Source organism: Anoplolepis gracilipes, chromosome 7, assembly GCF_047496725.1.
Source record: "Anoplolepis gracilipes chromosome 7, ASM4749672v1, whole genome shotgun sequence".
In the NCBI taxonomy this organism is placed as follows: domain Eukaryota; kingdom Metazoa; phylum Arthropoda; class Insecta; order Hymenoptera; family Formicidae; genus Anoplolepis; species Anoplolepis gracilipes.
In genome coordinates, this window is record NC_132976.1 from 6,390,358 (window position 1) to 6,404,077 (window position 13,720).

Genomic DNA, 13,720 nt, shown 5'->3' on the forward strand with positions numbered 1-13,720 from the left:
AAAGAAATGTTGCATTTGAAATATTTTCATCGTACGCGTACTTTTGAAAGCGTTCCTATGTATGGTCAATACCCTATCGTCTCGTAGTCAAGTTTAAGTTTGAACATGTATCTTAGGTGGCTTCTAGGTCCGTCGCGTTTACCAAGGAAATGATACCGGACCAATTACACATTACGCGGCTCATAGTCCGAATGACGCACACACAAACGCAAGCCGTGTGCAAGCTCGACGCCACATGTACACGACTCGCGCTTGTGTGTACACGTCATACATTTTTGGCAGGAAGTGTGCTTTTTTTTTATTTCACACATGTTTACCAGTCAGTAATACGAAATGTCACGATTGGTGTAAGAAGGCAGGAAATCCAAAAGAGAGGTTAATAAACAGAGTATGTATTATTTATAGTTGTGAAGTTAATCATAGTTAAGGGGAGAAAGGGTAAGAAAATGATTTAAAAAATCATAATTATAATTTTAAAGATATAAAGATGCAAAGCACAAAAACAAACTTTTACAACAATCGACAAAATATTATTTAGCAAAATATAAACAAGTAAAATTATATTAATCGAAAATTTCAGAATTGTGATTGCAAAATTTCTAAAACTTTAAATCTAAAAAATTTTAGATACTGTTCAAGGTATATTATTTTATGATTTCAAAAAAATCTTCATAAATTTAAATTGTTAGAATTTTCCTTATTTTATACTTTTCAATATTAAGATTGAGACTATTTAGTTTTGTAAATAAATTAAAATATGTGTACAAAATATTTTAATTGCATAACATTTATAATGATATTGACAGAATTTCAGATTCTTTATACAATCTTGTGCAATATCCTTACATATTTATATCATCTGCTTTTATCATAAAAAAATTGTGCTTCACAATTTGTAAATACAAATATTGAAACTGCCATGTGAAAAAATACTGTAGCATTAATCTCAGAAGTGTCAGATTTACATGTACAAGTACAGTGAGATCATTAATCCTAAAACTACATTTTTAAAGTGTAAAAATATTAAATGCATACATAGCTGCTGTATATAAAATATTTGTGCGCATATATATATATATTTTTTTTTAAATTTTTTAACAAGTAAGGCACTGAGCCTATTTCTAAATATATATTGCTATTTACTAAATATATAATAAATTGTATATTAAAGAAATGTTGCATTTGAAACCTGCCTGCAAGTATCATGGATAAATATACTACACACATATACATGAATACATATGAATATTAAATATTCAGAATACATATAATGAATATTAAATATTCAGAAATACACACATACTCAAATAATCATGTTGAAGTGAAAAAAATAAAATTCCTAAATAAAAATAAACAGTTTCTATTCTGTGTTTTTCTTTGTTATCCACAAATATTTAGTTATTTTAACAAGCTCGATTTTTTTTTACAAAAGTATCAGTTTGTAAATTTGATATATAATCTGATATTTTATATACACTATATATATATACACACACACACATACACACACACACATACGCACATATATTCAATATATATAAACTACATAAATGTTCTTTCATTTATATAACAAATATTCTTGTTCTTATGGACGGATAGAAGTAGCTACTTTCTAGATGTTTTACTAGTTGTGTAATTTATAAAAATTCTAATATTTTACAATAAAAGCTAGGATTAAAACAATTCATTTAATTTTTAACTTAATAATTTTACATGCAAAAGATAAAAAGCACTGTCGCGCTATATTCAGGATACAGATGTAACTAATAATTTGATTTCTAAATACTTTGCATATATGTGTACAAATATCTCAGTATTGTTAAAAATTATATATAACCATATAAAAACTAAATTAATTAGTAAAAAATAAGTTTTTGTACATTATTTAGAATAAACAATTAAAAAATGTTATAAAAATTTAGTATGTCAAAATTTTATAAAAGTAATTTTATAAAAGTAGTGTCAACTACTTTTCAACTCATATATGCCTATTAAATTATTTCATTGTATTTCTTACAATTTTCAGAACTGTATAAAATTGTCTTAAAAAAATTTTAACTTAACTTTATATGGCATTGTATGTGACAACAAATAGTTTGATCTTTTAAAAATAATGATTATAAAAATCTCAATGTAAAAAATAAATCACATAATTGTCTCGATTTGTATAATGGTAACTTAATTATTATATTAAACGGCTGTTTGTGGTACTCCCTGTACTAAAAGCGTTTTACTTTTAGCTTTTGGCAGTGTAGACTGACTCATTGTTTTTGTTAGCTTAGGCTGACCATTAGGCGAACTTGTAACAAAACCCTCTGACCTCATGTCTTTTAATGAGACATTAGAATTGCTACGTAATGAAGGTGTAGAACTAAATTTTCTGTTATGTGCTAGACGTTCTTGTAGTCTTGCTTCATTTTGACGTGGTATTCTGGACTTTATTGGTACATCACGATATTCATATATATTTTCTTTAGATGCACGTGTTATATTCTCGATTCCCTCGGAATGCTCATCCTCTCGTACCATCAAGATGTCTCCGCTATAGTAGTGATCAGATTGTCTGTAGAAAAAAGTATTTAAAAATATTATATATATATATTATATATATATATTTTATATACAATTTCTTATTTAAAGATAGATATAATATATATATATATATATATATATATATATATATATATATAAAATCTATCTATTTATTTATTTTAGTTAACACGTTCTGTCTATATGAAAAAAATTAGTAATATAACTATATGTGTGTATGTATATATATATATATATATATATACACACATATATATAACTGATATAGTGCAATTAATGAAGCATGCATATATATATATATATATAACAGACAAAAGTGTGCAAAATTATGCATAAAGTATTTTTTTAATAAATACCTGCATTCGTTCTAGCTGCTTTTGTTTTGCTAATTGTAAGCAGAAATACAGTTAATCAGAAATTTATATTTGAAAATGATTATGAGAAAAAAAAATAAAGAAACCCTATCCCAATTGTGTATCCATGAACCAGAACCAGTTTCTGCATGCACTACTGTTCGGTTGCAGCAAATGCCACCGAGTTATATTGCAGTTACATGGATTTGGTTCTGTTTACCTTTTCTTACCTTTTGGCATTACGCCAAAGCATACAGCACACCACAGAGAGTACAAGTAGCAACAAGCATGCCGTTGACATTGACCAAAATGCGATTTGCAGCGGCTGTTTAGGTTCCCACCAATACTGTAACAAAAATGTTATAAGTTTGAATAATAAAAGTTATAAATAATAAGTACAACTATAATTTAATAATATGAAACATTGCAAATGCTATATTACAAAGTCTTACTTCGGTAACAGGAGGATATGTAGGAACGAGATAACCGATAACAGTCGGCAAATACATAGACCAGAACGCGCTCTCTGTTTGACGATAGTTTATTTGAATAGAGCTATTAAACGTTGTATTAATATTGAGATATCGTAATTGTCCATGACGAGCGAGATCAAAATGCAATCCCAAAATTTGTGAAGGGGTCGGGTTTCTAAAATGAATACAATATATCACTTTAATTATTTACAATGTCATATCACTAATTAGAAAGCAATATTATTCGAAAGCAATATTATACATACCCATATGTTGCAAAATTAGAGTATGCCTCCATAAAAAAACGACTCATGTTACGATCATTATCGGTCCACATATCTCGACTTAATTTCCATTTTTGTGGGAAAAATTCTGCATTAATAATATCTTGTATTAACAGATGCTATGGAATTTAAATTATAGATATGTATAGAAAAATGTACCAGAATCCATAAACGGTGCTCCTGTTAGCCACAGAAGTTCTGTATCATGGGATACTCTAGCCCATTCGGGAAAATTGAGTGATTCTATTGAGGTATTTAGAACATACAGATAGGTTGGTACGTGTCTCTCCACCAAGAGTTTTGCTATTTTATCATATGGTGCAACATAATGAAAGTCTGATAAGAGCTGGAAATATTAATAATCAAGATAAAGATAATAATGCTAAATGTAATAGAAATTTTATTTGGTATTGTCATTACTTACATTTATATACTGATCACGTATATGTGTAACGTTCTTTGCATCCGGCCAATATGTATACATGTACTTTATCGCTTCATAAACACCTTGTGGATTTAGAGTGTAATTATATTGCAGAACTAATTCCCAAACCTTTTGATCGAATAATTCAGAATTTATTATGTATCGATTTCTCGCTAATGTAACATTATTCTCTGTAATGTAAGAATTGTAAAATATATATATATATATACAATAATCTGCAGTGCAATAATGTATAATTAAATAAAATTAATAATAATAGTAAAATTCTAGATACAATGAGATAAAAACATGATAAAATAAAAATAAGTAAAATAACATACTTATAATAAATGCTGCCTCCTGAGTCGTGACGCCAGCCATATAAACTAAATCCTTGTTGTATTTACGAGCTTTAATGCTTTCTTCCGGTGTTTCTGCGAAAAACCGCCAGTCAGATGCCCTCCAACCCTCGTACCAATCATCTTGAGGTACTGTAAAATTGATATCTAGTACAGGTGCCCACGGAAACATTCCAACATGTGGTTTTAATTCGGAATTTCCTAATTCGAGAAAACTACGTCCATCCTTTAAGCATTGCACCAGCTTCCAACTGCTCTCTATGCTGCAGCCAAGCATTTCTGCATATACCCGAGATGTATTTTGCGCTCGGTACTTATCTATTATCACAGCCCAATCGGCTAAGGCTGAACCTGATTGTGCTATTACCTTTGATACCATATGTCGAGTTCTATAAAATAAAAAAAAATGTAATTTCAATATATAATAAAAAAATATAAAAATAATTTCAATTACCTAGGTGCAACCATTAATAATCCAGCACTGGCTGCTCCAGCACCTGGGCCAAAAAGTGTTATAGAGGCAGGATTTCCATTAAAAGTGGCTATATTTTCGTACACCCATTGCAATGCCATAGCTTGATCAAGAATTCCATAATTTCCAGGACTATTCTCATCTCCGGTACTTAAAAATCCTAGAAATACAATGGAATTCACTTATTGATTAATGCAATGCTTCAAAAATTTTACAATGTTTTCTAGTCATTTACTCACCAAGAGCGCCAAGGCGGTAATTAATTGATACTACTACAACATTGTAGAAAGCAGCTAGCATGTGAGCTGGAAACAAATTACTAGCTCCATGAGTAAACTCGCCGCCGTGTATATAGAACATCACTGCATATTTGTTTGCTAATCCGGAAGCAATCTGGCACAGATGTATAATTTTATTGTATAATTTTATATAGTCAATTTATTTAAAACATAAATTTTATTTCTTTATAGATTTGGCACACTTACAGAAGGTGTAAATATATTTAAATATAAGCAATCTTCATCAATATCCCGTACACCTTTTGTAGCGCCAGTATATTCGCTAGGCTGAGGACAAGCTGGACCCCAATCAACAGCTTGTAAAAGTTGCCATCCTCTAAATATAAATAAATGTTTCTTTTAGCATAGTATTGTTAAATGTTAAGATAGTAAAAAGTATAAAATATATATTTTGTATTAACCTGTGAGGTCTGGGAGGTTTAAAACGGCCTTCTTTGATAGGTGGCATAGCATAAGGAATTCCCAAAAATACATTGACTCTTTTCGTGCCTCTTTCCACTGCTATATTCCAAGGCCTGTGCCTCGCAAGTGGATCGTCATACAATTGTACTTTGAAGCCTTGAGTTTGGCCATACTTTGTATTCACAATAATATCTCTTTCTTTAAAATTTGTAGAATCTGGTCTTTCTTTTCCTTGAAGATCTTCACGCCAGCCACCTAATATTCCTGGTAATGGGAGCCTTGGTGTTGTACCCTTTAAAAATTTAATATTTGTTAAATCTGTACATAGTCTTATGAAAAAAGTCTTCTTAAAAAAAAAAAAAAACTAGATTAGAAAAAGATTAATCACATAAAAGTAAAATGTATGCTCTCTCCTTTCTTACATATTAACTCTACATAAATTTTAATCAATTAATCCTAAAAAAAAGCATTTTGAGTGCAACTTTCGTTTAAATATCTTTTCACACGACATCATGCAGTAATATGAATCTTTTCACTCACATCATAAAGGTACCGATCCTCGGGTGCTCTCGTAGGTCCTCTGTAAAGAGGATCCAGATAGCTGGGCTGATAACCGTATCTTCTGTCCTTATATATGTAGGTTCTATGCCCTAAACCAGTGTCTTGCGGTACATATACACCGTCACGATTGTAGTATCGGCTACCAGGCAAGATAGAGTCTTGGGCGAACACGACGATGTCCATTAGCAACATGTACAAGTAGCAACAAACGGCAACGCGTCCTGCGGACGTGTGTTGTCTACGCGCGGCCATTCTTCGCGCGATAGACTCACGCAGGTGTGGCAGCGTGGAGAACGTCACGTCAAGCTGTCACTCTCTGTCACGAGGAAACGCGGCAAAACTCGTTTGCCGCTTTGCGGTCAATGAGATAAAAGCGAAAGTTTTTCGTTGGTTCCAGTGTAGGCTGATAATTTTCTCACTGATTATCAAAGAAATGAATGAGAAAGATGAAATATAGGCGCGTATTATATGGACGTGCGTACGATTACGCGTTAATTTTCGCTCCCAACTTCTAACGAGATACGCGAGCGAAACACTCTCATCGTTTCAGCGCGTCGTTGTTACGAAACAATCACCGTACACCGTACGCCCTCGAAAGCGTCTTTGCATGCACGGCCAACACCCTACCGTCCCCCCGTCAAGTTTGAACGTGTACCTCACAATCAGGTGGCTCCGTCGCGTTCGCCACGCGTTGTGCCCTTTTCTCCTCCCGCGCGCGTTCACCAGTCGATAATACGAAATGTCACGATTGGTGCAAGAAGGCAAGAAGTCCAAAGGTGGGATTAATAAACAGACTACGAAAGCAAACGGAAGGCGCGAAGATGTATCCGCGTCAAATTATTTACAAATTAAAATTTGATATATTTATTTGTGATTTCAGTATAAAAATAGACTTGTTAAAAAATATTTTATAGAATATTTTTGGTTGAATTTATGATGACACCCAGTAAACGCTAGATATTCCTGAAATATTTCATTCATATTCCAAAAGTTCTGTATAATATCTTGGAATAATAGAGAAATGTTCATAGAACGTTCAAATAATTGTGAAATATTCAGAATATTCTATGAACATTACCTGTATGTGTAAGAAGGAACATTCAGTGTAAATTTTTATATATGTATGGGACATAAAAAATTAAATAAAAAATAGAATAAATCAATATACAAATTTTTGAAAAATCAGAACATTTTGTGCTTATTTAAATATATTCTTTGTACATTCTTTAAATATTTTTGGAATGTTAATTTTGGATTTTAGGAACATTTTTACTCTGGGTAATCTCTGTTGAAAGATAAAGTGATTTTTCTTTTATCATAATTTAGTTAGACTTATACTTTACTTTACGATTTTTGAAGTTTAACTAAATATTTTAATATATCTATTTTTAAAACCTCTTCTTTATCTCAAGAAAGATTAAAATACAATAAAATTAATTATATAAAATGTATGATCACAATTTATATAGCACACAAAAAAAAACTTGTATAACACATATATACGAGATTATTGTATAATTAGATTTCCAATAGTAAAAACCGTCACAGAGGAAACATGACGTGTATCAGATACGTTGATAGATTCATTTACGAGTCACACACCTTCCGTTATCTTGTCATGAGAAACCGAGATTAAAATCACCTACACGCGCGCTCGAAGCAGAAGAATTACGTGAAATGTGCGTATGAGCTTGGCTACTATATCTCGCGCACTGTTTGTCGACTATGACTAGGTGTAATGTTGCGAAGGGTAGTGACCGGACCCTACTAAGTTGTAATGAAGCCGTCGCGTGCAATATACGTCGCCGCAATGGGTCGGCAATGAGCCGCCCACGCGCCCAACAGCCAGCGGCCCGTTGCAAAAAGCATCGCCGGGACGATCGAGCGGATGTATGTACACGATCGCGGAAGAATGCAGGGAATAAAGGGATAGGAAAGCATAACGCTGAATTACCTATATTTTAAGCAAATTATATATATGTATATATGTATGCATTTAAAATTGTTAAACATTTTGAAATCTATCATACGCAATTATAAAAAATTAATAATAATAATATATAACATAATTGATAAGAAAAACGGTAAATGTTTTATAACTATGCATTTCATATTTTTATATTATAATTATTCAAATATTTATCAACATTCAAGATTTATTATTGGAGATTAGAGACAATAATTAACGAATGAGTTACCAAATGTTAAAGAACAAAGCGTAAGAAAAAAATCAAAATCCATATGGATTTTTGTCTTTTTCATCAACATTATAAATTATAAAATAGCTGAAAAAGACATAAGTCAATGCTGAAACATCCTGTAATTTGCGTTTTTTATTTATACATTTTTTTAACTCGATTAAATATGACAATTGTATTTTATTATCAATAACAAACAACAATTTTTGTTGTTCATATTTAGTCTTTATGTTTATATATTATTATGCTACAATTATTTAATATTTTTATATTATATATCAAATAATTACATGCAATATATACATATAAAACAAATATGTAATATATATGCGTAATATTCTTATAAATAATATTCTTTTAATATAAGTTTATAATAGAATAAGAACACGGCTAGCAAATCCGTTGCAATTTATGTTTCATCTTTTCTGAATGAGATTTAGGTCACATACATATATATATATATATATACATAATTAAATATATGTATATATATATATAAAGATATCAGTAAGCTATGTTGCATCTTTAAAACTTCCGTGTATTTACTTACATCACTCTGAAAGCGGATGTAATAATCCTTTTCTATAATATTTCTATAATAAAAATTATAAATAATTTTCTGATAAAATGTGCTTTATAATTTTATTATAATTTTAATTATGATCGTGGAATAACAATTAATTAGTTGTTTATGAATTATAACATGTGATTCGATTTATTTTTATATTTTAATATTCTACTTTTTCATAGAAAATAATGAAGATCAAAGGAAATTGATTATAGAAAAAATAACTCAGCCTATCCTTCCTCTCTTTTTCATCACAGATTTTAATTTATACACGCCCTTGCAAAAGAATGTCATCGCGTGAACGGATGTGTTTTGCAATGAGCAATTAGTTCATACGGCTGTACGTTTATCAACAATAGTTTTTTTCTGCTACGAGATTAGATATCGAGACTACCACAGCGATGATTAATAGGTACATATACGCATAGTAATAAAGTTACGCATTTATGTCACATATTTTATCATGCGACTACGACTATTTAATACTTTCTCTTTCACTTTGATTTGTGAATTCGATTTGAAAATTAGATAAGATTGAAGATTAAAATGCTAAAATTTAATCTATAGCATTAAAATCTTAAATGTGACATTAAATATAACATATAAAAATTATAGATAGTTATAGAGCTATAATTATCGAGCTAGTTATTAGGCTAAGATTATCGTACTTTATATGATTTTGATTCTATTTTTTTTTTTACAAAGTAGAAAGAGGTAAGAGAAATCATTCTTTTAACTCTTTCTTTTTAATATTTTATCATAAGATAAAACACATTTAAAACATGAAGATAAAAGATAATTATTGTAAAATAATATAAGAGTCAATATATAAGAATAAAAATTATTTTTATTATAATTGATGATAATTGCATGAAATAAATGTACAATTGCTTATATGGAACTTTTTATTTATATATTTTATTATTGTTCTTTTTTTTTGAGAATAAAATTATATTTAAATTATAATATAATTAGAATTCTTTCTATTTTTTTATACAAAATTTTTTTGCTATCTCTTATTTTTGGTATTTTAAGTATTATTTATTTCGATCATTTTTAAAGTTGATAAATTGATATTATAAATTTCACTTTCGTCTTTGTTTAAAGAAAAAGAGTTCTGAACCGCCGCAAACTCCACGAATCTTCCGATCATTGAATTTAATCAACGATAGATGTGCGTGATAGGAATAAATTTACTTTTCATAAGGTTTGTTACGATTTCAATGTCGAGTCTTTTGTTCGTAAATCTGTTTCTTAAGCTGGTTTTTTTTAAACTATTAGCGTTTTACTTTAAAATATAAAGTAAAAGTCGCCTCAATGTACGTTCCTCTCATATGAATCATGTCGCGACTCGTCTCTTTATGACTCATGATTTTATTAGTTAAAATAAGTATTATTCGTTCGCTAGTAGAACGACTTGTTTTATGAACGAAATGTAGAAAAAATATGAGATGAGACATATCGTAAACGTTGGACAATTGTTAATTAAAACTAATAAAACTATTTAATTGGAATATCATTAGCGTATCAAAAAGATATTCTGAAAATCTTTCCAATAAGAAAATAAAAAATTAAGTAATAGAATTTATTCTCTTAAAAGGAGAATGTAATATGTACGTGTGTGTTAATCATTAAATTCATTAATTTAGCAAAAAATATGTTAATAGAAAAGCTTTTAACATGAAAAATCTTGCAGTGATTCTGCAAAATGTGAAACAGTCTTTTACAAGAATATATTACGCCAAGTTTTGTACTTTTGTGTGTGTGTGTGTGTGTGTGTGTGTGTATCGAACGCATTTCTGTAATGCACTATAATGACCAATGAATGCAGCTACGGCAATAAGTTACAATTAGGAACATGAATAATTCAAAGATGGTTGAGAGAAGTTGGTGTATCGAGTTAGTGTATAAGATTTAATTTATGTTAGATATTTCGTAAGAAGAGAGGAAATAATAGAATTATTAATGAAAAAATTTAAATTATAATTATACAATAATAGTATAAAAATGCATATTTATAAACATTATAAATATAGTATAAATTTAAAAATTATACGAACTTCCTATTATATTAATATCAGTAACATACTAATTAATTCAATTAATATAATTTAAATCAATATGATCAAAGTAATAAACCTTTTTTAGTAATGAACATGATTGTTGTTCTTAAAATCATTCAGTTTTTGATTACATTTAATTGCAATCAAATTATTGTATATAGATCTGAATCATTCAATTTCTGAAGAAAAGATTCTAAACATATATTTGATTAATAAAATTTTCACAGAATCTTGATTCAATAAATAATAAGATAAATTATAAAGATATTGGTTAGTACTTAAATACATATATTACAAAGAAAACATTTGCCAGTGTCGCAGTGACGATAAAGCGAATATCCTTTCTCTTATATCTTACTCCCCCGCGCATAAGTTCTTCAATTTACAGTAATTGGTGAATTTATTACCGCTCGCAACTTTACTCATATACCAGTACAGTCCTAGTAAAGAGTTAAATAGCTTTAATTATTGCCAGTTATAGTATTATCCTATCTTGGACGTGTCAAACTGACGAAGTCTCGTCTTCTCACTGGCTAAGATAAAATTTATTACATGTTAGAATTTGACGAAAATAAGACAGCGATAAAATATATCAAGTATTTTATTTGAAAGAAAAACAGAACTAATAATATCTAAAAATTCAAAAACCTGCTTTAAAACATATTTTTCTTATATACATATATACAAGTTCAATTTAAAGAATTATTGGATTAAAAATAAAATCAAAAGATAGAAAATGAAGAATGAAGTTGTATAATCCGTATATTTCCTATTTCGAAAATCATATGCTATCTATAATTATATCTTACATAAGGAAAAAATCATTTATTCAATTGAAAAGGATCTACAGAAGATTTTTATAATTGAGAATAGTTTGTCACTGGAAATATTATATACGGGAGGAGGAATGTCTCTTAGAATTGACAAAAATAGCTTTTCTATCAAATCTATTTACACGTTCGCGATATTTTCTTTATTATCATTACATTGACGTAGTCCTGAAAATTTGCATTTCTATATCGGAATATTGAAATCGATATAAACAAGTTTATCGTACTTATTATTTCGCGCGAACACAGACATTATGTAAGTGATAAATTATTCGTACGACTTTCTACAAAATCATTTTGATTTGTATTTTTAATTTTATCGACCGCGTTTTTAGTACACAAACAATTAGTGCAATTTTGTGTAACACAATCTTCGAGGTGATCATTTATGCCCGATATTCGCTTGCAAAGTTTGTCTAAATGTACGCTATTATACTCGTTGTTCATGTCCCGTCGTGCGTATATCCCTTTTTTGTGGGAACATGGACATTATGGTACTCTTTGAACTCGTGGGAATAAGACCTACCACTGAGTCAAGTATACGCGGTAGTTTATTTATTTAGTTTATTTTTATCATCCACAGACTCAAACGTACACGTTGGTGTGTATATGAATGGAAGCTCACAGCTAATGATGCGCGCATTTAAGCTTAAGTACTTTAACTAAAGGTAATACGCGATGTTATTCTTAATAGCTTCTATTAGAATCCTCGATCTATTTTCTCTCTTACATTTATCATATACACTATTTTGTATGTATATTAAGCACATTGTTTTCTGCAGATGAATAATAAAAATAACACTAATAATTATCATGCAGAAAAAAATATTTTTGCATTAATTCTTCATGAAAATTCTGCAGATTTCCGTAGAATAATGATTTATAATATCAAAAGTGCAGTTCATTAATTTAAATAAAAAACATTAATAATTAATAGATTTCCTTTTGATAATTAACATTTTTTTATATACGTAAGGAGAATTTGATTCTTATTTTTTATTTATCATAGTCATACTTTATAAAGAATTCATATAATCTCAATAATATATATTATCACAATAATTAATAATATATTTTTTGCGTCTACTTGAGGAAAGTTTGATTCTTATCTTTTTATAGTCATATTTTATAAAAAATTCATATAATCTCAATAATATATATTATCACAATAATCAATAATATATTTTTTGCAAGTATACTAATGAAAATATTCGTAAATGATTTACAAATGATGAAACAAATTTCAAATATTATATTTGAATATTTCTAATCCAACAAATAAAGATAATCAATTATCATTTACTTTTGTATATATTAAGCAATTTTCTATAATTAAAATGTAATAATTGAAAGTTCACTTTTCATAGATCATAATGTAATATAGTGACAGTGAAAATAGATTTATTGTTAGCTATTAAATATATATATAAAGATATTTAAATATGTACATATATAAAAAGAAAGCTTCATAAGGTATATACAAGCAGATAAAATAATTTTTTAAATAAGTAACGTTTTTAGACTCAAAAAAATCACTTTTCAAGTATAAAAATCAACACATTTTGTATAATTATTTTACAATAAAATAAGATTAAAACTCTCTCACCCAGTACATATATTCAACACTTAAAAAAAGATTAAACGTTCAAAAGTTTTTAAAAAGTCAAAGGTTTTTAAAGTTTTCGACATTACCTGATCAGTGTTCAGTAGTAGTGACAGTGTGGTGGTGATGTGAGGAGCTCGAATGCGCCGCTCCACAGATGCACCGACATCCGACATATCGGGCATCGGGCATAATGATTGAAGAGTGGGGGTGGCAAGGTGGTGAACGCGCGCTTACGCTCCGCAGTCTGCAGGGCCCACTTGTTCGCCACCGCGTTGGCT

The 13,720-nt window shown here is 29.1% G+C and overlaps 1 protein-coding gene across 5 annotated transcripts; it reads right to left on the minus strand.

Moving 5' to 3' along the window:
* Positions 1 to 677: 677 nt before the first annotated feature.
* On the minus strand, positions 678 to 13,660 carry LOC140668169 (cholinesterase-like). Of its 5 annotated transcripts, XM_072896898.1 has the most exons (14): positions 13,529 to 13,660; positions 6,157 to 6,595; positions 5,616 to 5,908; positions 5,401 to 5,530; positions 5,155 to 5,308; positions 4,898 to 5,075; positions 4,426 to 4,832; positions 4,085 to 4,275; positions 3,820 to 4,006; positions 3,643 to 3,748; positions 3,356 to 3,551; positions 3,134 to 3,249; positions 2,907 to 2,935; positions 2,393 to 2,563 (listed from the first exon to the last, which is right to left on the minus strand). In XM_072896898.1, exons 2-14 carry the CDS (start codon positions 6,427 to 6,429, stop codon positions 2,529 to 2,531), a joined length of 2,295 nt encoding a protein of 764 aa, XP_072752999.1. In that variant the 5' UTR covers positions 6,430 to 6,595; positions 13,529 to 13,660; the 3' UTR covers positions 2,393 to 2,528. The 5 variants fall into 5 exon arrangements, with proteins under 5 accessions (XP_072752995.1, XP_072752996.1, XP_072752998.1 ...); XM_072896894.1 differs by lacking the exon at positions 2,907 to 2,935 and having other exon boundaries at positions 678 to 2,563; XM_072896895.1 differs by lacking the exons at positions 2,907 to 2,935; positions 13,529 to 13,660 and adding an exon at positions 7,780 to 8,035 and having other exon boundaries at positions 678 to 2,563; positions 6,157 to 6,971.
* Between the last annotated feature and the right edge of the window lie 60 nt (positions 13,661 to 13,720).

Excerpts from the sequence above, each read along its gene's own strand:
- LOC140668169 (XM_072896894.1), bottom strand. The coding sequence starts at position 6,429 with ATGGCCGCGCGTAGACAACACACGTCCGCAGGACGCGTTGCCGTTTGT. Across the intron at positions 4,833-4,897 it reads TTATTAATGGTTGCACCTAG|AACTCGACATATGGTATCAA; the intron begins GTAATTGAAATT and ends TTTATTTTATAG. Across the intron at positions 3,250-3,355 it reads CATATCCTCCTGTTACCGAA|TATTGGTGGGAACCTAAACA; the intron begins GTAAGACTTTGT and ends TTTTTGTTACAG.